Source organism: Ctenocephalides felis, unplaced genomic scaffold (assembly GCF_003426905.1).
Source record: "Ctenocephalides felis isolate EL2017-DRISC unplaced genomic scaffold, ASM342690v1 CF-g0.4_SCAFFOLD_01886, whole genome shotgun sequence".
In the NCBI taxonomy this organism is placed as follows: Eukaryota; Metazoa; Arthropoda; class Insecta; order Siphonaptera; family Pulicidae; genus Ctenocephalides; species Ctenocephalides felis.
In genome coordinates this window covers 79,222,499-79,247,310 of record NW_020538040.1, presented here as the reverse complement: position 1 = coordinate 79,247,310, position 24,812 = coordinate 79,222,499, and the positions used below count along the sequence as shown (strand labels likewise).

The 24,812-nt window shown below is 29.1% G+C and overlaps 1 protein-coding gene across 1 annotated transcript in view; it reads left to right on the top strand.

Annotated features, from left to right (window-relative positions):
• LOC113376681 (four and a half LIM domains protein 2) overlaps positions 1 to 24,812 on the top strand; it is an 85,113-nt gene that overhangs the window by 8,008 nt on the left and 52,293 nt on the right. The window contains exon 2 of the mRNA XM_026616688.1: positions 10,111 to 10,196. Within this exon, the coding sequence (XP_026472473.1) occupies positions 10,111 to 10,196 (86 nt within the window). The remainder of the gene's footprint in view (positions 1 to 10,110; positions 10,197 to 24,812) is intronic.

Sequence of the window (24,812 nt, the reverse complement as noted above, 5' to 3'; positions counted from 1 at the left end):
AAAATTAGATTGATGTGGTTTACTTAATCTGAATTTTAACTGACGTGTCAGTTGGAAGTTTACGCATATGGTAACACAATTTTTCTTTCACCACATTTTAATAACCTTACCAGAAAATCGTTTAGGTACAGTACTAAAATTAATTACATTATATATTAGCTTTTATTAGTTATACATTTGAATCTTGTTTTCTACTTCTTAGCGCAAAATCATTTTATCATTAACTTCCCGTAGGGCAAGTTATAGTAATCGCAAAAATATCGATAATGAAATTTTTTATATATCTTTACGTTTTAAAACCTTCTGAACATTTTGGCATTCTTTAAGTAAGTAAAAAAGTAAACAAAAATGCCATTGCGCGCTTTGATATTTCGTCTCTATGCAGTTAAAGCAGTATGATTGCTTTGAAAAAGTTCAAAATTTTCAATATATTTCAAAATGAATATTTCTCCAAAAAGTCGTTTTTTTTTTCAAAAATAGTAAATTTTTGTCAAAAATTTATAGTTTTTCAAAAATCTAATTTTTCAGAGTAATTTTTTTTCAAAACTGTTAATCTTTTTAAAAAAAAATCTTTGGTACGGGAAGTTCCGGCAATTTGCCTTAAGGCACGATGCCATGCGCCCCACTAGTTTGTTAATTAAATAATAAAGTAATGATATAAAATTTAATTAAATATTTATATGTGTATATACATATATACAAAGGTGTTTCGCACAATGAACGCTGCGCGAAAAAGGGACAACCCTTTACGATTACGTTAATAGTAGTCAGAACGTTATTAGTAGTCAAAACTAGGTTTTTCGTTTAGCGGAAAATTAGTCAAAAGACCCCTCAATGGCTCAAGATATATTTAAAGAGTGGACCTTGGAATTTTTTGCAATTTTCTCCCGCTTTGGAGAGAAAGCTCATACTTAAAGCACTTTCTTTATTGGATAATTCACCTAAATACGTCAAAGGTTTTTAGATAACTTTGGAAGCAGATGATGAAAAATCTAAGTAGAAATGATCTGGCAGACGATTTCTAATACAGCCATAAATAACTTCTTGTCAAATGAAGAATAATTCATAAATGTTAAAGTAGTTTTCGTTAACAAGATAATTAACTTCCCGCAGGGCAAGTTATAGTAATCGCAAAAAATCGAAAATAAAAATTTCTATATATCTTTACGTTTCAAAGGTTTCTGAACATTTTGGCATACCTTAGAAAAAATGGATGTATGTGTATGTGTGTGTGTGCGTGTGTGTGCGGATACAAATTTCGTCGACGATTTCGGGAACACCGATCAACCGATTTAAATAATTCAAAAAACATTCGATTCGTATTGATAAGGAGACGTCCTGATTAGTTTTTGGCGAAGGCAGGTCTAGCCGTTCCGAAGATACGGGGCAAAAAGTGCCAAAAACGGTAACTCAGTTTTTAAGAGAACGGAGCGTCCGATTTTAATCATTCAAAAAACGTTTTACTTGTATTGACAAGATGAAGAATTGATCAAATTTTCATAAAGGCAGGTCTAGCGGTTTCGGAGATCTAATAAAAAAAGTAAAAAAAATGCCATTTGGCGGTCAAAAATGATCATTAGACATATGCACATTAAATTATCAGATTTTTTATAGAGATTTTTTGACAATAATATAAATTTTGTTTGCATTCCTATGGGTTCCGTAGCAATGTTTATTCGTTAGACGGCGACACGGCGCTTAGGCGCTTTGACATTTTGTCTCTATGCAGTTAAAGCAGTACGATTGCTTTGAAAAAAAAATTCAGAATTTCCAAAATATGTCAAAATAAAGAAGACATTTTTTTTTTTCAAAAAAAAGTAATTTTTTGTCAAATTCCTAGATTCTCAAAAATCTAATTTTTTAGAATCTAATTCTAATTTGCGCGTGCTTCTAAACGTATTTCTTGAGCCACACAATTATTATCACTTGTTTTCGTTGTGGTTTTCTCATATGAACTTAATTGCCTCTCGTGTTGGGTCTTCTCACTACTGTGTCATGATGCAGTTTACATACAACGAATCCATTAGTGGATTTCCTCCATTTTTGTGGCTTATAAGCTTGTTGCGATGACTTCTTAATGACGTGGCTTTTTAGAAAGCAACCCAACGGTTGGCATATCTTTTTTTGATGAATTTACTATTAGAATAACTCTAATACTAGATCGAATAACACTATAAGAAAATACATTTTGATGCAGAAGTTTGGATACTTATTTTGTAGTAGTATTCAGTTAGTATCTTCTTGGCCAAAAGTTTATTTATTCAGTAACTAATATTTGTAAACGATTAATCAATTTCTCATGTCAACTTGAACTCTCTAATTAATTTGGTGACTATATAAATCCATGATTTTATTTTCGGTAGTATGCCAATTACTTACCATTTCTCAGCTTTGCCCAAATGTTGTTATACAAGTTGTGAAGCTATCATAGCATTGTCGTTGGAAGCAATGATGAATGCGTCGTCAGCAAATGTCATGCTCGTACCGGATGTCAGAGAAAAATCCGCTGTGTAGATAAAAAGTAGAGTTGATGAAAAGACGCTTCCTAGAGGTACTAGAGAGATAATTTGCGTTTTGATGGACACCACATTATTTAGGCCTGCTTTAAAATCTTTCTATGATAATATTTAACTATGTATTAGAAGCAGTGGCGAACATTTTAGTTTATACAACAAAAAATCAAAGAAACTTGTGTCCCATCTGGACAAAAGCTGCATGATCAATTCTTTTTGTAACAATTTATTAAACTTTTAATATTCAATATTTAAGAACGGGTAATTATGAAGTATTGTTTTTGAGAATTGAATATTTATTCAGTGTTCAGAGCAGTGGTTTCGGTTAAAATTATTTATTTCAAGTATATAAGTGAGCTTTAGAATTTTAGGTATAACCAAAATTAAAATTCTAATCATTTTCGACATTTAAAAAATATTTTTTTTGGAAATCAAAGAAAAAACGCCTTCCCTAAATACTAATGCTATCTTTACGCAAGCAAAATGTTTTCTGTTTTCTGAATCATTCGAATCGGATGCCTCGTTTTCTCAAAAACTGTAATTTTTAACACATTTTGCTCTGTATCTCTTAAACTGGTGGACCTCTCTTTGTGGTCCGCCGTCAAAATTAATAGAATGTATTTTCAATCATAAACCGAATTTCCATTTTCTCCCAAACAAATGGACGTCTTTGCCAAAAACTAATCAGCACGTCTCCGCATCAATAGGAATCGAATGTTTTTGAATTATTCAAATCGGTTGATCCGTGCGCCTGAAATCTTGGACGAAAAATTGTATCCATACATACGGGGACACACTCAGATACATCCATTTTCTAAGGATATGCAAAAATGTTCAGAAACCTTTGTAACGTAAAGATATGCAAAAAAAATATTTTCGATTTTTATTAAAATTTATAAAATATATATTTATTTATTTAGTTCTTTATATCATTTCAACAGTCTGTTTTTTTCGAAAATAGTATTTTAGCAACTGTACGCCCCTCTTGCAACAACCTCGATCTCCCGAATAATTCTCGAGCCTCCTGAGGTGTCGCGCTCCACAGGTTGGAAACCACGTGTTCAGGGTTTATAATCTAAACCGTTCATCTACAAAGTCATTTGAAAAAAGAGTATTCGATTTTTTAATTGATTTGTATTTTTCAGATGACGCTCGTAATGAACCATTTGCTAAATTTACTAAAATAAAAATGTATCGAGCAATTTATAAATAAATCTTATGACTACGGAGCTATATTATCATCCATTAGCTGAATTAGCAGCTCAGCCTAAAATAGAGTTATAAAAGAATCTTGAATTATCAATCGTGTCGAACACAAACTGTTTCTACTGAATGAATATCGGTTCGTCAAATAAGCATGTGCGATAGATCGACATTAAATAAATAACGGTGTGTACGCTTGCTTAAAACTGCTTGAATTTCAAATTGTCTTCAAAACATGAGACAAGATGAATGTCTCAAGTTTATCGATTTTTTGTTGTGTTGGTGCACATGCCACAAACAGAGATTCACCGGATCAAAGTACATAGTACCTATGTATGTTTACTCTGGAGAGATAAAAAGTAAAATTATTCATTTCTGCTTAAAGCTTTTCTATTATTATAAATAATAGATTGAAATGTTGACAGTGGCCATCGGTAAGTATAAGTTATTCGTAAACAATTCACAAATTATTCCAAGCTGATCGAAAAGATGCTAGACCAACCTAGCTTTAGCAAAATGTCGTCTTAGCTCTTAATGAGAATGTTCATGAAAGTTGTCGAATTACTATGAAATTAGTTGCTGGAAATGTTAAAAGATTAATTGGATCCTGCAGTGCATTTTTTTGAATGTTTTTAGCATATTTCCATACATAAATTCAACTCTCCAGAAATTTTCAAACTTTGTGGTACACATATGTACCGCGCGTACCGAAAGGGTTAAAAGATTTTGTATTCATACTATGAAAATGTGACTAGCTGTATCCTATGTAATCAATCGGTAATTGCCTACATTGAGTGTTCTATATTAATATTATAAGGGTTTTAATTATAGTATTTATTAAATTTATATGAATACTTCCAACAGCAGTATTACATATTATTGCTCACTAAGAAAAGTGACGGAGTTCTATCAGTGCACGTTTACCATTTAGAACATGCATTCATCACAGAACAAGTTTATAACAAATATGTCAAATATGTAAATAGTTTTACAAGTTTTTACTATTTATCAACTTATGGCGCAAAATAAAACATTCAATGTTTTCTATACTATAATAATAATAGTATATTAAATTTAATAATAATTAAACTTATTTTTAATTTGTTTATATCTTAATGCCATCGAATTATATGTCAAAATCTATGCAATAGTCAAGACTCTTTAAAGACGTGTTCTTTCCTTTTTTACTTGATGTTATCTGAGATTTTATATATTCTGCAATTATATCTAGAAAAGGTACAAAAAAAGGTAACTGCGAATTTGTTCATGGAGGAGTTTGTTTCAAGAATTTTATTTGGCAAAAATTGAGGTTCTGATTCATCAACGATATGAGCATATCTTATAATTATCATAATGTATCGGTGGTTTAAATAAATAAAAAGATCAATAATAATCAAAGTAGATGTCGAATAAAAGTACCAATAAGTTGAATACAGTAGAAGGCCTTTTAGTACGGTAACCAACAGTCCGGAATGCCCAATAGTCCGGCATCGTTACGGAAATTTTGTTTTCTCCGAAAGTTTTTTTTTTTATATTTAATGTTTTTGCTAACTTTGAGCATTTAGCCATCATATGAGATGGAAAGAGCCCGTGATTTAATCTCATTCTTGTAATTGTTACAAACACTCTTCTGTCTTCTTCTTTAAATTGCTCCTGCCATAGTTTTTTATCAACTACAGGGTTAATTCTTCTATAATACTGGCCACGTGACTGAGATGAAGCATTCCAATCGTTTTGCCATTATATGTTAATTCTTTGCAACACTTTATTTAAAAAATCTTTATACATGGCAACCTTTAACTCTGGCCCATGCTCTGTAGCTCTTTTTGCTAATTTATGCTAAAAGTTAGCAAGGCCATTATATAAATAAAAAAAATAATATAATACATGTACACTTATGCATAATATTTTGGTAACATAATACTTTGGTAACATAATCTAATCATTAATTGCACATACTATTTTATTATATAGATGCACTTTAACGTATTAATTTTTTTCGCTTTATGTTGGATACAAAAATGTTTTGACGAGTATCGAAATAGTTCAAACTGCCGCAATACTCGTTGATTATTTTGGCTAATTTATTTAAATACACGTGTTTTTTGAGGATTTAGTTGTATTGACACTTCTATTAGATCGAATTCCTTCTCTAGGTGTGACAAATTCGATCTTTGCTAAGAGCTTTGGTGATTCTAGGGTACCATTCACAAACTTGTAGAAAAAAAGAAGATCAATGATTTTTCTCTGGGCTGTAAAGTTGTAACTTTTGCTTTTGTTCAAGATTAATTTATTTGTATTCTCCCAGCTTTTTATAGTACGCAAAGTTTGGCACATATTTTTGGAATTTAATCTGCACCTTATTCAGTCTATTGAGTAATTGTTCAGTGCACAGAGATCAATATTATTGAACAATAATCTAGAATAGTGTTTCGTTTCGTTTCGTTTAATATTATCAACATAGATTTTTAACATCTAGGGTAGGTTATAGTAATCGTAAAAAAAATGAAAGTATTTTTTTTATATCTTTACGTTTCGTCGGGGTGTTCGGGAGTACGCAATAGCAATTTTAAAATTGGAATTGCAATTTTAAATAATTTTAAACGAACATCTACACCACATTGGTTTATTGTCACAGCGGAGATGTTGGAAGGGATTTATATAGAATATTGTTACAACACCACGTGCTTAATGGGCGGAGCAACCGATTTGAATGATTCAAAAAACATTCGATCCATATTAACGACATATAGACATATCGAAAGATAGGCAAGATACCTATCTAGGTAAACAAGTAGACAGGTGAACAAGTAGATCATATACAAATCAAATTATTATTGATTTAGTTGATTGTTTACACAGGAGGTTCATGCAACTTGCCTCAAGACAGAATGCGAATTACAACACGTTTATTATGCGATTAAGATAAAATATACGATCGCCAACATGTCAATAAATCTTGCAGTTTACTTATTAATCGGTCACCGAACACACGGCTATAAGTTATAAGTCACATTAATGGGGGCCGTTGATGTTTTATTCGTTACTATAATTACTCTAATATTAAGGCTTATAGCGCGGAAATAGTCAAGGTCAATGGCCAATCTAACGCAAACATAACTCTCTATATAAATGACAAGTTCCATGAAAAAATTACTCATAGTTGTTCCAGAGGTGGGGAACCTTTTTGCCGTTAGAGGCCGCACTTAAATTAGGCAGCAATAAAAGAGGCCGCATAAGCTGATTGACCTAAAAAAGTGACTTTTGTGAAAGTATTATAATTTTTTATAGTTATAACAATTTATTGCATTATATAGAAAAAAGTAAATAAAATACTTAAAAATTTCAAATATTTTATAAATTAAATTTTAAATGAATTATAAATATTTTAGTTCTTTTTAATTTCATTTAAACATTAATTTTTTAATGAGATTAAATTCATTTGTAAACTTTCGGCATGAATATTCCTTTTGTCATTAAGGACAATAGTTGTTATAATAAAAAATAGGATTAATGCATTAAACGCAACGTTACCTCTTGCCAAAAAAATATACCTAGACTAGACACTATTGACAGACATTTAAAAATATAATTTAAAAAATATTATTAATAAATGATGTACCTAATCCATTTAGAGAATGATAATGCTTACCCATAAAAATAAGCGTATTATTTGATAATGTATAAACTCATAATAATGCACGTGAAAGAAATATTTTAATTAAAATATGTATTTATTAAGCACAAAATGTATTGTTACTTTATATTTTGCATTTAAGTTGTTCTCATTTCAAAAACCTTACTCTATATTTATATTTCAAGGTTTAAATATAAATAAATTCTATATATTATATACATATAAATACGCAGGGGCACTCTGGGGCACTAACAAAAATGCCGCCCCATCCCTGAATTTTTAGGTAAAATAGTTTTTATATATCATTTTTCTAAAATTAAAATTGCTATTTAATTGCAGAAAATTTATTACGCTTTACATACTATAAATAGTGGTGCTTGGCATCGTGCCTTAAGGCAAATTGCTGGAACTTCCCGTACAAAAAATTAAAATAAAAAAAGAACTTTTTTTAAAGCGATCGCCCTGCTTTAGCTGCGTAGAGACAAAATAAAGAAGCGCGTAAGCTTCGCCCCGCAGAATAACGCCTTGCAGAATAAATAATGATACAGAACCCATAGTAAAATGTAAACAAAATTTATTCTTATTATTAAAATATATGATAATTTGATGTGCATATGTTTTAATCACTTTTGACCGCCAAATGTTTCTTTTTCAAATTTTTTATTGGACCGTCGAAACCGCTAGACCTGCCTCCCACAAATTTAATCAGTTCTCCGTTTTGTCTATACATGTAAATTTCTTTTAATGATGTTGGACGTTCCATTTTTCAAAAACTGAATTATTATTTTTGGGACCTGCTTTGGCCAATAACTTATCAGCACGTCTCGCTATCAATAGGGATCGGATCATTCAAATAAAATTTAATTTTAATAAATTTAATACATAAAAGTTAATAATTGACAAAAAAAAATCGAAATATGAAAAAAAGGTTTCTTAAATTCAATTTTCATCATTTTTCAAAACTTTTTATAAAATGTAATTTTCAGTACGGAAAGTTTCAGTAACTTGCCACTAGACACCAATTTGTAAGAATATATTTTTGTGTTTTATGAAAAAAGGTATAGTTTTGTGTCATTTTATAACTATGATCTCATAAAATTGCCAATATATGACTGTTTTTGGTGGGATTTTTGTACAATAGTTGTTTGAAAGTAAATCTGCTATTTTGTACTAGACGGCAAGGGGCCGCACAAGAACCTCCCGGAGGCCGCATGCGGCCTCGAGGCCGCAGGTTCCCCACCTATGGTTGTTCTCTTCATTATAACTCGCTGATATTTAAGAAATAGAAAAAATATAAATAATTTTCACTATTTTAAATCGACGGATGATGATACTTATAAACTTATAATAGTTTATCATGACATATTTTAAAAACTTATTCATTCTAAAAATAGATCGCATTTGGTAACATAATTGATTTTAAGATTCCAATTTAGTAATTTTTCTATCAATATTATTTACAACTGTTGTATTTAGTACATTCTCTATATATATTTGTTCATATTAAGCCTTACAAATTTATTCAAAATTTTGTCAAAATTGCAATTTTTGGAAAAACAATATCTTTACAATAATATTTTAAAACAATATTTTAAACCGAAAGGTTTTTTTAGTATTTCAATCATGACTATAAAGATGTAAATGAAAAGTATTGTTTTTGAAATACAATTATTACTGAAATATAAGTACTTACTGTTAGTGGTTCCGTGTATTAACCGTAAAAACATATAATAATAATATTTAATATAAATATTAATGTATTTTTCTTACATTGATATAAGAATATCATAGACCATATATTACATGGACTACTAGTCGAGCCCAAAATAAGTGCTCAAACATAAAAGGGTATGTGACGTCGTATGCCTGAGCAAACGTTACCGACGACAATCGCGGACTCTCCCGATTTATTAAATGTCATATCCATATGCAATATGTTTTATTTTAATAATATAATGCAATTGTGATGGCTGATAACTTTGTAAAAAATGATATTAATAATATTTCCCTTGTGAAATAAATGTACATAAAATCGAATCGACCTGTTAAAATCGGTTTATATATTATAAAGCCTATATTATAAGGCATGTAAGGAGAGTCCGCGAATGTCGTCGGCAATGTTCGCTCAGACTTGTAACGTCACATACCCTTCTATGTTTGAGCACTCCATACAACGGAAAACATATGATGGCTAGCAGTCCATGTAGTGTAATATCTATTAAGTATATACATGAAATAGTGGATCTAACAAGTGCAACAACTAACATATCATGTGTGCAATTATCCCGATAAGAGTGTGTGAAATTTTATTGTAAAACAAGCTTTTCAATGGGCAAATTCCAGATATAAATCATAGGTTTTTTTTATCTTGTAATGACGATATTATATTTATTTCACCAATTATTTTTTTGTAGTTACATTCAATTTCATTAACTTACCCAAGAAATTTGTTTTAGGCAGATAATCCGTTTTGCTAATTTTATGTTTTTTTGATTTTTTACGATTTCAATGATACTTTGTAAAGGAATAGAGTTCATAGCGTTAACAAGTATTCTAAAGTATCATAGGTCTACGAAAGGTTTAATTATTAATATTCAATAAAGTTTGAAATAATGGGCCACATCAAAATTTCAAATTTTTATTGTGAAAGTTTCAAAAGTAGCTAAATCTCACTTCTTATTGGTTAAGTTTATGTGACATTATTTAAAAACATCAATTGTTTGGATTTCTTAAATTATTTTTTTATATTCTTTGTAGGGATCTGCCGTTCGTGAGGTAGTGGACGGAACAGCATGTGAAGACTGTCGGGACTCCTGTCCCGGCTTTGTTGCACATCCTTGGCGGTAAGTGAAAATAGAGATAGTAATAAGTTTTAATTTATTCTTGTTTATTAATTAATGTAAACAGGTAAATCACAAATCAAATACTTTGTAAGGACTAGAACTGAATTGTGCTTTTTTAAGTGCTTTTTTAAAGGCATTCCATTGTTTATAGGGTTAATATGTACCTTGGATCGCAAGGCCCTTATTTGCTCATAAGGTCATCATAAGCTTTTTCACATGCATATCGAAATCGTTGTGTAATCTAATATAAATAAATATATATATAAATAATAAAATATATATAAATGCATCAGCAACAAGTGCGATTGGATTATGATTCTCGTTTTCTGAACCACTTGATGAAGTACCACCTAGAGATAATCTTTGTGCTTCGTCAGATAAATCGAATCTAAACTCAAATTAGTTCTCGATATCAATATATGGTTTATTGACAAATCAGTTCTTAGATTTTGGGTTTGATTATTGTTTAAATGTTTTTTAAAGCTGTTGAAGTGGTGTTGTCTGAGTATGAAACAATATATATACCTAATTTTCACAGAGTAAACTCTCTCTGATAAAGATAATAATGATGATGCTAGAATGTGGTGAATTTGGTTTCTCCATAATATATGAAATTGAAAAATAAGATATGGATAAATAATAATGCAAGAGATTAACCTAAAACACTTTTTGATATCTTGGCCAGTTAGTATCCTTGCCCAGTACTTTCAAAAGTAATAAATTGTTTACTGCCAATGTGTACCGTATGATTCTTTCTCACAAGTTTGTTTAACCCAAGAAGCTTTAAGGGGATAAAAGCTGTTATGCCCTTGAATTACAACGCTTTTTGTCAACTTGCGCTGAATAGATTACGTAAGTATAATGTAAGTAATATACCAAATTTACTTATTATCCATTGTTTTTAGTTATAGATTCTTTAGCAAAAGAAGCATAGCTTAAAATTCTGTAAGCAATATTCTATATCAACACAGATTAGTTGGGATTTTGATTGCATTATTTATTTTCCATAGCTATTTTATAGATTTATTTTTTATAATTAATCGGAAAAGTTTGAGAATGGAGCAGTGCAATTTTTCTCACTGAAATTTCAACAATTTCAGTGGATAAATTCATCGTGATATGACATGCGAGCATTAATTTTATCACATCGATCGAGTTAGAGAACTATAATATATTGGATATACAGTAATACCCCGTTTAACGCCGTATCGTTTAGCGCTGTTTTGGTTTAGCGCTCTTTTATTTCAACCGAGGTTTTGAAGGAATGAATGAGGAAGATGTCAAAGAAATAATTCAAGAAGTAGTGCAGTCTTTCTAATGGTGAGCTCGAGGAATGAACTGAACAAGAAGAAAACAAAAATGTTCAGTGATTTAGCGGAAAAGCAAAAAAAACTTTCGATGGTGCTTGTAAAAAGGAGTTTGTTTATCGTAACTGAAATAATGGATCAATTCATTCTCTAAAGTAAGACGAGGTATTAGAGATGCTCTATCCGTTTATGAAGAACTTTTAAGAGAACAACGCAAAAGAAAAAGTGAAACAACATTAGATGCTTTTGTCACAAAACGGCAAAACACTGAAAACGCGGAGGACTAACTAAATATGACTGACATAGAATGTTATTTGTTTTTTTTTTTCAAGAATATTCGTTTTGTTATTTATATTTTGTCTTTATTTTTGCAAGAAATAATAATGCGGTATTAATTTGGGCTTTAAGAAATAAATGTTTGGTTTTATTTTTAGTAAAAATAACATACTTTTTAAATTTAATACCGAACCAATTTCCTAGCCGTCTTCTCCTAACTCCATTATTTCCATGTAAAGATAGCCTCGTTTAGCGCTGTTTCGCATTGAGCTCTACTTTGATGGAACGTATTCCCCGCGTTAAACGGGATTTTACTGTATGTGCAATAACAAAACTACTTGAATAAGATTGAATGGTAACTAGTATAAATATTACGAATCCTTCATCGCTCAAACCTCATATTCGATCGTGTAATGTTCTAGATTTCTTTTCTAACGTAAATAATCATCAATAGAGATAGATACATTGGAGGTGTGTAATGACATTTTGTTTAATTAAATAAATAGAAAAGATCGGCTATCAGCAAATGCGCCATTTGCTTTTAAAAATAGACCCATTATTAATATGAAGTGACCAACGCCTCGACAAACTTAATGGCGTTTTCACGGACGACATTTTCTCGTCTGTGTTAATGGATTGATTTTTCGTGGCAAGGGTTTCCTGTTCGAGCGCGATGGGGCTTGGCAAATCTGTTAGATTACGATGAAGAAATGATACTGAAAGACATCAGATTTTCAGCACGTCATATTGCTCACAGTCTCGTTCTCATATTGCGTTGATTTTTAAATTTCAATTCATTATAAATCAATTATGATCTGGCTATTTGTTACATAATATTATATTAGGGAGAACAGAGGTGGATATCCAATTTTCTGATGCTGAAAACCAATACGCTCTGAATTAAAGGAAAGGGTAATTTATTATCACTAGCTATCATTATGATTTCTTTTCTATGACATTTATATGCCATCACTTTATTTTTTTCTCTATGACATATATATATATATATATATATATATATTAATTTTAATACAGTGAATGAAATCAATAGATGACTGTAAACTAGAGCAAAAATTATTTATTTATTTATTTATTTATTTATTTAAATATATAGCCCACAGATTTCTCCAAGAGGACTCAAAAATACAATTATTTGACATAATGAATAACAATTAAAATATACACAAAATTACAATATATAGTTAGTAACATAAAATGCTAAGATAAAATTTCATATAATGCAGAATGTAACAATAATATTTATAAACAGAAAATAATAAGATATTTGAAAGAAAATAAAAAGATTAACTTGTGCAGATGGAGATTATTTGATTAGGTGATGTGTTGTGAATGTCTATTTCATTATTAATTAAGTTAAAGTTAGAGGACATTAGTAAAATTGGCGAATTTAAGAGAGAATTAGATTTAGGGGTGGGATAATTGAAAAATAATTGTGAACGCGAAGATAGCCTTGGAACATTAAAGGATAGTTGATTGAGAATAAGAGGACAGTCTATAGAATTATTGCAAAGCTTAAATAAGAACATAATTGTACAGATAAATCGACGTGAGGCAAGGGAAGGAATACCAAATTCTTTTAGTAAAGTGTTGTGGTCAAAGCCACGTTCAGGGTAAATTTTATATGTTTTATAATAAAGGTATTTCAGAAATTTTCGCTGAACCTTCTCTATCGCATCAGAGTTGTTGATATGATGAGGATACCAAATAATCGAACCGTATTCTAATTTTGAACGTACAATAGAATAGTACATGCAAAGAAGTGCATTGGTAGACTTAAATTGTTTACAATTTCTTAGTATCAAACCTAAAGATTGATGTGCTCTATTGCAAATATCAGTAACATGATCTGTGAAAAACAAACCAGAATCAAATAGAACACCTAAATCGGAAATTTTATTACATCTATCAATGCTGGTGTTAGAAATTTTATAATCAAAAAGTATTGGAACGCGCTTATGTGTAAAACTAAGAATCTTGCACTTTGATATATTTAGATGTAATTTGTTATAGATACACCAAGATTGGAAAAGGTCAAGTTGAGACTGTAAAAATAAGCAGTCATCAATAGAATTTATTTTGAGATATAGTTTCAGATCATCTGCAAATAATAAATGTGGACAGTTAATAGTATCAGAAATGTCATTAATAAAAATAATAAATAATAGTGGACCAAGAATGGATCCCTGAGGAACTCCTGAACTAATATTTTCAATGTTGCTCAAGAATCCATTAAGAAAGACAAACTGCTTGCGATTATGAAGATAACTTTTGAAAAAGTGGATAAGTGAAGAATTAAGACCAATCTTAGATAATTTAGTAAGGAGAATGTTATGATCAATTTTATCAAAAGCTTTACTGAAATCAGTGTAAATCACGTCAACTTGTCCATTGATGTCAAGATTCTCAGCTATATATTGTTTAATACAAATTAAATTTGTTATCGTTGAACGGGCAGGCATGAAACCATGTTGATTAAGAGAAATTAAAGTTCTAACAGAAGGAATTAGTTCTCTATAAATAATTTTTTCAAATACCTTAGCAAAGTTTGATAATAATGATATCGGCCTGTAATTAGTAATGTTTGATGTAACACCTTGTTTAAAAGTTGGAACTAATCGTGCAATTTTCCAACAATTTGGAAAAGTGTTTGTACGCAAAGATAGATTAAATAAAAATGCAAGTGGATCAGATAGAGTAGATGAGCAATCACGTATAAAGAAAGATGGAATACCATCGAAACCAAATATTTTGGAGTTCTTAAAACTTGCTATTGCAAGTTGCACAGTACTAGAATCAATTTCACCTATATCAATCATGATTCTATCATTATGATCAAATAAAATGGGTATGTCAAGTTTAGGCTGATAAACACTAATAAAGTAAGAATTAAATGCATCAACAATAGCATCAGGAGAATCATAATATTTGTCTAGATAGCACAATCTATTAGGAATAATATTAGAAGCAGTTTTATTACGCAAAAAAGACCAAAAATATTTAGGATTAAGCGATAGAGAATTTTCAACGTCAATAATATATGAATTATAGGCATCTTTCATAAGTATTTTTATTAATTTCCTGTACAATTTAAAATTTTCATAATAGAAAGTGATATTGGTTAACTTGTATTTATTATGATAGTATTTCTTCATACGGAGGTTTCTAATAATATCAGAATTAAACCAAGGCTTAAATTTATAATTTATTTATCATTATGTTTTTTTTAAACAATGAGTAAAGCGGGTTTTCGGATATCATAAATTTTTATCATGGATAAATTTTATAGAGGCTTCTTCTTATATCAGTTTGCAGCGCACAAACACAATGACATCGTTTTATTATTTTATTTCATTTTTTTATTTTTTATTATTTTTTTCACACTTCTTTTTTATTTTACAGGACTATTTTTGTTTTGATTGACAAAAATAATTTGTTATAATAAAATGTTTCCTAAAATACCCACATGGCATAACGTGATAAAAAACATTAATGTGAATACTAATATATATATATATATATATATATATATATATATATATGAACTATTTCATCTAGAATTAGCTGATCAAATTTGTATTTTTGGCTCTAGCGGTCTTTTTCTCGTATTTCCGTTTGTCGCACTTTAAAATATTTTAAAAATATGTTTTTAATAAAATGACGTACTATATGTTAACTTTTAATATGAACGTAAATCAAATACGTGGTTATCTGGCACTTTACCAAAATCAGTCACATTTTAATAAATACAAAATATTTATCAGTATTTGAGTAAAACTGTTTTATGTTTAAAGTGCCTACGAGATAAGAAGCATTATTGTGTTATAATCAGTTAACACAAATTATCGCTATATTTAATGTGGAATTGGGAATAAAGCAAACATTAAAAATGGTTTGGAAAACAATTATTGAAAACATTTTGCTTTTCTAGGAATTTCGTATTGCACGAAATGTCTTGCTCTAAGAAATATTGAAACATGATACTCATCATGATATCTGTTACTGCCTACTGGTGTATTATATTACCAATTATTTCCTGAATTATAGTGAAAACTAATGCAAATACATTTATTGTATTAAATATATTTCATGTATGTACATATATATATATATATATATATATATATATAAACTGAATATCATATATATATATATAATATATATATATATATATATATATATAATAAATTATATAATTAAAGTTTATCGGCGATTAGTGTAACACGTATATTATATTGAAGTTGAAAAGTCTATTGGGGACGCAAGTTGTGCGAATTGCTTACAGAAGTAGTTCGTGTTTTCAATATAATTTCAGTATGTCTAAGTTCAGTATTTCAAAAGCACAACGTTTGCATGAAAAATCTGTGAATGCTTTATTTGCTATGCAATAATAAAATAAAATATATTTGAGTTGAGAGAGATGCTATTTAACTCTATAAAATGATGCTCATATTTTAGTAAATAGCTGTTTGTACAGAAACCATCATGTGTGTGTTTGTAAATATGTATCGAATAAGATTTTTGACATATTGCATTCCTCTTCTCTGACACAGACGACCGATATTTTTTTGATATGGGCGATGTCAATGCATTTACACGAATTTTTCAGCTTGAATTCGAGTTATGCGATGTCGTAAGATCTTCTTTATCGCAATGAAAATATTGATGTTAGCAAAAATGCTTATTGGATTACCGCACACGTCTTCACGATTACTTATACTCATATTTATGTAGTTAACTGCATACATTTAAAATATTGTTTACCAAATACAAAAGCTTGAAGATATCATTCTTTCCAGGTGCGTGTACAATTCGACGTATCATAGCGTCGGTGGCAAAATAATTACTTATAAAACCATTTAGGTTTATTATCACTAATTATAGCTTTAAGTACTACTAATGTTTTATCGAGAGAGAATTGTAACTAAACATTGAGTTTTATTTAAAATTTAACATTTTATTTAATAAGTATGACTTTACTGTTTCTGGGTTTCGTGTTTTTTTTAAAAAAAATGTGTGTTTAATTTAAGTGTTCAATGAGTGGGAAACATATTGAAGACTAATTTTGTTTTTAAATGTAACTTAGATTTTTATTATTAAGACTTGGACGGATGTCTGCATAAAAAACCATTTTGTATACTATATTTCTTTCACTATCTGAAATACTATTGCGTCTATATACATTCCCGTTTAGCATATTACAGTTTTTGATTTTCTTACATATCACATATTTTTTACTTATTGTTAATTTTCTTAATGTTTTATTTTTCCGAAATTAAATTTGTGAGCTTAGTTAAATCGTTACTGGATCATGGAAGTACAGTGTATTTTATTTAATTTACTATATTGGAATTTTATTTTTGATTCTTATATCGTACAGCGGTACCCAAAAAGCATTTTTTATAACAAAATTATTTATTAAAAATTTATTAAATTTATTTATAATCTATTAAATTATTAAATATATATTTAATCTATATATTGTGGCAGTGGATATCACTATTGCTTGATATCAGGTTGATATCAACGCGAATTTGAACCAGAAACTCCGAGATTGCAACACCAGAAGCCATTGCAGTCTTATACCCCATATTCTTATATATATATATATATATATATATATATATATATATTAGGGTGGTCCTTAAAATGGTCATTTTCGAATTTCCTTGCTCCCAGGGGCTCAAATGGTTCCAAATTGATAAAAAACAATTCTCTGAAAGTTTTAGCTCTTAATATTAACGTTTAGATAGAGCGCAATAACGTTTAGATAGAGCGCAATTCAATTAAAGTTTTGTATGGAAATAGCATGAAAAATTTTTCAAAAAGTTTAAAAATGTTTTTTAGATGTAATTTAGCGAACAAATGAATGAATAAAACTCATTCATTTGTCGCTAAGTTACGTCTAAAACACGTTTTTTAATTTTCAAATTTTTTTCCATGCTCTTTCCATACAAACTTTGATTGAATTGCGCTCTATCTAAACGTTAATATTAAGAGCTAAAACTTTCAGAGAATTGTTTTTTATCTATTTGGAACCATTTGAGCCCCTGGGAGCAAGGAAATTCGAAAATGACCATTTTAAGGACCACCCTAATATATATATATATATATATATATATATATATATATATTTATTTATTCATCTTCTTATAAATTCGTATTTTGTCGTTTTTACGGACTTTGGTTTCATTGGCATTAGTTAATTGTTATATTTAATGATATCAGGTCTCTTCAATCGAGGTAGGTCTAAGAAGCACTAGCATTTTTGATATAACTTTTTGAACACATTCTGATTGTACTTTTTTTTTATTACACCGATTTTTATGTTTATAGTGATTTGTAATAATTATCTTGCTTTTCTAAAGCATTCTTATCATTGTAATGATTTCTGTTTTGGAATGAACATATGAATGATTTCTTTCACATTCAATATATAGTTAATTTAACACTTACGGGACGGCACCGATTTCAAAACAATTTACAGGCTGTAAACGTGAGTGTTTGTTATGCAATTTGTTTGATGAAAATTTGTAGTCATTGAAGGAAATACATTTATAATAATTTATTTTTGATCTTTTTATAAAGAATGGTGACGTTCAAAACAATTTTCAAAATGCATAGCTGGTTGATTTTTACATGTTTTACAATAAAATGTTGTTCGCCGCCTTCTCCTGGTAGAACAGACAATACAATCCTTTTTTCTTTCTGTCGCATTTAGAATATGTCAGTGATTAGTCAGTATATTTGTTCATTTTTGTGCTGCCATAACGGTTTGTTTTTTCTATTATATTGTCTAATAATTCATTTTTAAAATATAAAGTAAAATAATCTATTGGATGTCTTATGTTGCTTGTTATTTGTAGTCGGGGTGTTTGTTGATGAATGTCAATCTCGATTATTGAAGGAGAATCGACACATACGCTAACGTCTTTCCGCTTTTCATTTAATTTGTCGAACTTCTTTTTGTTGGTTGGATAATATCATCATCACATTCATCACTATCTTCGGTGCGAAAAGTAATTTCGTAAAATTTGTCTGTATGAATGTCTATTTGAAACTCATCTTCACTACTGCTTAATTCACAAAATTTACCAGTCGTGTTGCCATATTTAAATGCGCGGTCGTTTTAAATATTAAAAAAAAAACTATATAACAAAGAAAAAGGCTAAATATACTACTAAAATAACTTAAAATTATTTTCAAAATAGAACACTGTTTATCACTGCTATATGTAATTTATTCAACTTTTCGATGCAAACCGAGTATTTGTTTATAAAATAGCCTGTGCCACACAGAGTTTGTTTGTCCACTGAGGTGGACAGCCGTCCCCAAAGTGTTAATATTTTATTATACAAGCAGCTTTTTATTTTGAACAAGTTTGGATCATTTTGAAGCTAAGCTTTAAGCGATTCTTTCTTCACTTTTCCTTTGTACACTGCGTTTGGGACTTGTGCAAGAGTTTGGGCAGAATCAGAATCAGAATTAGAAATATGTATTTCGTAACAGTACTGCTTTGTTTTGTACAGTTTGTAGTCTCCGTAGTTTTTAAGGGTTTGGGCTTGCAACCACAAAATATATTACTATCTCGGATAGCAATGTCAAGCAGATGGCATATTCGCTTTTATTTATATGATCTAAATATGAATAACATAGAACTAAAAGCTATTTCTAATAGCCTTTCGTGGAATTACTGCGACGAATTGAAATATATGATCACGATTGTAAATCAATATATCACAAATAGAAAGGACAACCGTTTGTTTTTTTTAATAGTGTTCGCAAATATAACTTAATCATAAGCTTATAGAAAATCTGGTTGATTGTGATCGCTGTTCAATATGCGTATTTAAAAAAACACACTGCCTATATTATGATTAGGATAGTATGAACGTGCATAAAAATTGCGGTTCGGAAATAAATTTCAATTAATTATAGAGAGTGAACGAAGCCGGTGTTTTTCTCGAATGCGCAGCACCACCTGTGTGTAAAATTTTCTTCAGCTCTCCAAACAGGAAAATCGGGCGAATGAATCACCTAGGTTGCTACATTGGTTTTATCTATGTGTGTTAGTCTTGCGAGATACGTCGCGCTGAACGGCCGTTTTCGTCTAATTCAATTATGTCAGTATTCTGTTAGATTTGTTTTGCGCCAAAATCCGCATACGACAGCTTCAGCAACGTGTTTTTGCATCAGATTCATAAATATTGACTGCTATAAGGAAAATTTTTAATCAAAAGTGTTGACGGTGTGTTGATAGTTTTAATTAAACACGTTTAATTTGAATTTGCCATAGATATTATCGCTAATCTATCAGTAATGTAAGGATAATTTTAAATGAGATTTTTAAATATAATTTCATTTTTAGTAATAGTGTAGTTTGCTGCTTGGAGTTTAATTTAGATCGTTACCTAAAATGTTATTTGAAATAAAGTATATTCAGTTTTACGATCCATCATACTTTTACGATAGTTTATGACGTAGCGGATCTATTTTAAATTATATCCTAAAACAAAGCAGGTAGATTGCATGAGTTTTTTCAAAATAAATACGTTATATATGTATATATATATATATATATATATATATATATATATATATATTCATACATATACTTATATGTGTGTGCAATTTTTAAAACATACGACCTATAACAACTTTTTTGGTAAAGCATTTTTATTTAATCTTATAATTTTAGTTGTTTGATCACCCACGTGCTCACAAAGCTTAAGGCGATTATACAATATTTGGGTTTTCAAAATTTTGAGATCAATTTATTTTAAATGTTTGTGTTAGTTTTGAATTTCAAATTCTAGATAATTTGTGACGGTTTGCGGAATCTAGTCTGGAGCATCAAACACGAAATATTTTTTTAAGGAATTTTATTGTGTTAATATCATTACTGTTAGTTTTCCTAATATGCATGTATTTGTGTGTAATAAGAAGGTTATGGCATGTGAGCACCATGGTTTCAATAATTATTCCAAAAATCACCTGCAGTCTTCTTTGTCTTTATTTCTTTACTCCATTTTTTCTTTGACAATATGTTGCAGTAGATATTCAGGTGCTATGAATGTGATTATATATTTTTTAAATCGAATCTGCTAATTTAAATTTTTCATTTCATTGCACTGCTTCAATTGTAACTATCGCGGTTTATATTCAGTATCATATATCAATACCATTGAAATAATTTGTATCGTGCTTATATATATATATATATATATATATATATATATATATGTATATATATATATATATATATATATATATATATATATATATATTAATAATAACAATACATATCAAATCTGGAAAAAATATACAAATTTTAAACAAATCGATAATGAAGAAAAAAATTTGAATAAAGCTGTCGGCTATTTTGCTGTGTATATTCTTTCCGAGATATCAAAGAAAATATGCGAATGTTGCTTTTTTTGTCCAAACAATTTCACCTACCTTCGGAATTATCAACAAAAATGCCTTGACTGCTCAAATTATTGATAAATAACTCCCGCCATGTTTATTTATTTATCCTACATGTACCACATCTATTGTTTGGCTTATATGCACACTGGTCTTTAATCGCTTCAATTATTCCCATTTTGACGTACTTTATGCGTGCAATAATACAATTTATATTTAGTGAAAAATGCCTGAGCAATTGGGAATGTTCCTTATGAATGATAATCGTCGGATCATTGTATGTACCTGTTGCCAAATTTGCCGTCGCTTTTTCCGATCACTTAGGGGGGGAGTGGAGTGGTAAATTTTAGATCATTTTTAAATCATCGTAAAAAGGCAACATTTTTTTTATTAGTATTGTTTTATAATTTATATATTAACGTTACAAGATTACAGAAAAAAGTAAAAAAATGTTTATAGTTTTAATTAGTCCACGATTGCAACCCTCTTAGTGACCCGAAATTAAAAAAAAAGATTATTAATATAGAATTAGAAAAAACATTGACAAAATGACGACTGATTTCTTACCACTTTTTTGAGTTTCTCGAATTTTTTTAAAAATAGTAAAGATTGAAATTTTGTGATAAGGTTTGTATATCAATAATTAGTATATCAATAATTTTCAATCATATTGAAAATGACAGTTTTTAGAAAAACGCGCAAAAGGAAGGAAGCATAGGATTATTGTGGTCAAATGATTGTATCTCTGAAAATAACTTAAAATTTAAAAAAACCTCTCGTACACATATTCTTTAATAGTTAAGCTTTGAAAATCTGAAAAATGAACAAAAAACGCTTTTTTGGCATTTTTACACTAGAATACCCAGTATAGAATATAGAAAATGAGCAGTTCTTGAAAATGTTGGACGGCACAATATATATCAAAAGTATTATGAGTCGATGGAATAATATTTGTGTGATTCTGTTATTTCTACAAAATTTTGATATTGGGATATTATGATTTTTTTGAAAATGGATAATCGCGAACACATATATATTAAAATATTTGGATGTCAAAAATTTTATACACGTAATATAGAATTGCGTCATTTGTACTTGAGCTGGTGATTATAGATAACGTAATAATAGATTTCCTTCAATAGAGGCATTAAAAATAAATTCATTCCAATTAGTATATGTGAGATATAAATTTTTATATATAAAATTGTGAACCGGTAACCCATTTGTTAAAAATTTATTAATACGTCTACTTTGATTTTCAGTTAAATCTGAATACATTTTAACGTGATCTTATTCTTTGGAAAAAGCGTTATTGAAATTAGCAAAAAGAATCGTAAAATAAAATTTCTAAGAAATACTTGAATAATGCTGTCGTTAGATCTAATTGTCATTCATGAACGTTGAATGCATTATGAATCATTCAAATTACATCACAAATATGTGTGTAAAACTATCTCAAAGTGGTAGGCAGACACATTTTCAGATTATAAGTTTTCATGAATGAATGATAAGGATACATTGGAGAGGAAGTTGGATTTAATATAAAAATTAGTATTTCGTATCAGGATACCATACTATACATTTTTTTTACTACGAAATGAATTTTTTTTAAATCGATTTTAAATTGTCGATTTTTTTTCATCTTTTTTATTGGCTTTAGAAACTAGCACATTGGCCGAAATTATCGATATTTTCTCAAATAATTGACTCTTTTCGCGAGATAACGCATACATCTTAATTCTATATTGTTGTCATGACAAATAATATCAATATTTATAACATTTGCTGGGGTTTTCAACCTGAAATATTTAAGTAAATGCTGCGCAAACTGTCCGCAGATTTTCTATGTGTTTCTGATAGTTATTACAAAACTAAAAATGCACATGATAGCTTCAGGTTCGTATATCAATAACAACCTATTTGTTTGCATTTCAATTTTCATTTTGTTACTGTTTTTTTATGATACAGACTTGTAATTTTGAGGTACAGTGGCCCATCATGGCAGATTTCGGTTTATTTACAATAAACCTTCTGCTTTATTTTGTTATCAGGTTTACACGTTAGCTAGATAAAATATGAATGTAAAATCATACAGAAGAAACAGGGGAATGACATTTAGACGCATTAGCGGCAATTAGTTCGATAATTTCTATATGAGGTTGTAAAAGTATTTCCCCGACGACGAATAAATATGATTGATAATGAAAAAAGAAAAAAAAAGTTGTTCAACTTCAAATGAGGTATATAAACAATTGTAAAATAGCTAAATTCAACTTTACGTGTAGAAGATGTGCGAAAAGATGCTGAGGCACATTGGCATTTTTTTCGGATAAGAGAAAATATTGCAAAAAAAGCCTTTAGGTAAAGGAGTTCTAAAATTTAAATGCTCTAAATACAATGTTCATTTAGGTATAACGCCAAATGCAAACTGTTTTGCAGAATTCCACGCATACATTTTCATACATACACAGAAGAGCGAAGATTATAGGCCTTATAGACTTGAAAGTCACATAGTTAATTTACTACAATAAAATAGTTTAAACAATTTTTGTCTATTTCATTTGTATATAGGTTTATAAATACTGATTTATTGTTTAAATTTTTTTTCAATGTTAAAATGATTCGATCATTTCGTCTCTCATAGTTAGGTAAACTACAATAAATGTTGCCTGATTTGTATGCTCTTTGTGAACAATATGTCTTTTGGTTATTATAATATGTAGTTTACTTTTCGCGGACATTGTAATCTCTCTAACAGCGAAATGATTTAATCGCATTATCTCATGTCATATCATAAATTATATGGTTTATATTTTCTTTTTTATTATCACAGTATGTGTTGTATGCTCGGTTGGTAGTTATTGCAGTTTATTTTCATTATCTTATCTTCCGAATTTACTAATAGTTTTTATCAAATTGGTATAAAAATATAAAATTCCAGAATAATTTCATTGGTTCTATGAATTACATATGGTTTTTCGAGATAACTAAATAAGTCTTTGAGTAGTTATATTGAAACAATAGATATAAACATTAAACGGTATTTAATTCGTATTTTTTATGTAATTTTTGATTTATCGAAAAGTTTAATATACGTAACCTTACAGTTTTTTTTAAGTTTTGTACTAAAACAGTCCATATAGAAGGCTGTAGTATGTACATATTATATAAATCTCTTTTATTGGAATCAATTTGTCAATTAACTTTGTAATAAGCGTGACTTCATTTACGAGCATTCGTCGCCTAGTGCCAGACTGACATAAAAATTTAATGAAGCAATTTCAGAATTTGGTGATCAATAAAATGCACCTGAAAATGCAAGTACATAAGAATAGGAAGTGATGTATTTCGAGCATCATGTAGTTATGTGCTAATACTATCCTATACATTTCTGACTGATTGATTTTAGTTTGAGAATATTTTAATTATCAAAGTTATCAGCGATGCGCACATGTTATTCTTACTACGATTTTTATTTGCAAAAGTATCTTTGGTCAAACGCCAGAAATGGCAGCTATAGTTATTATTAGTTATAATCTACAATGAGCTGTATATCAATTTTTAACTGAAATTTTATTTTATTTATCAA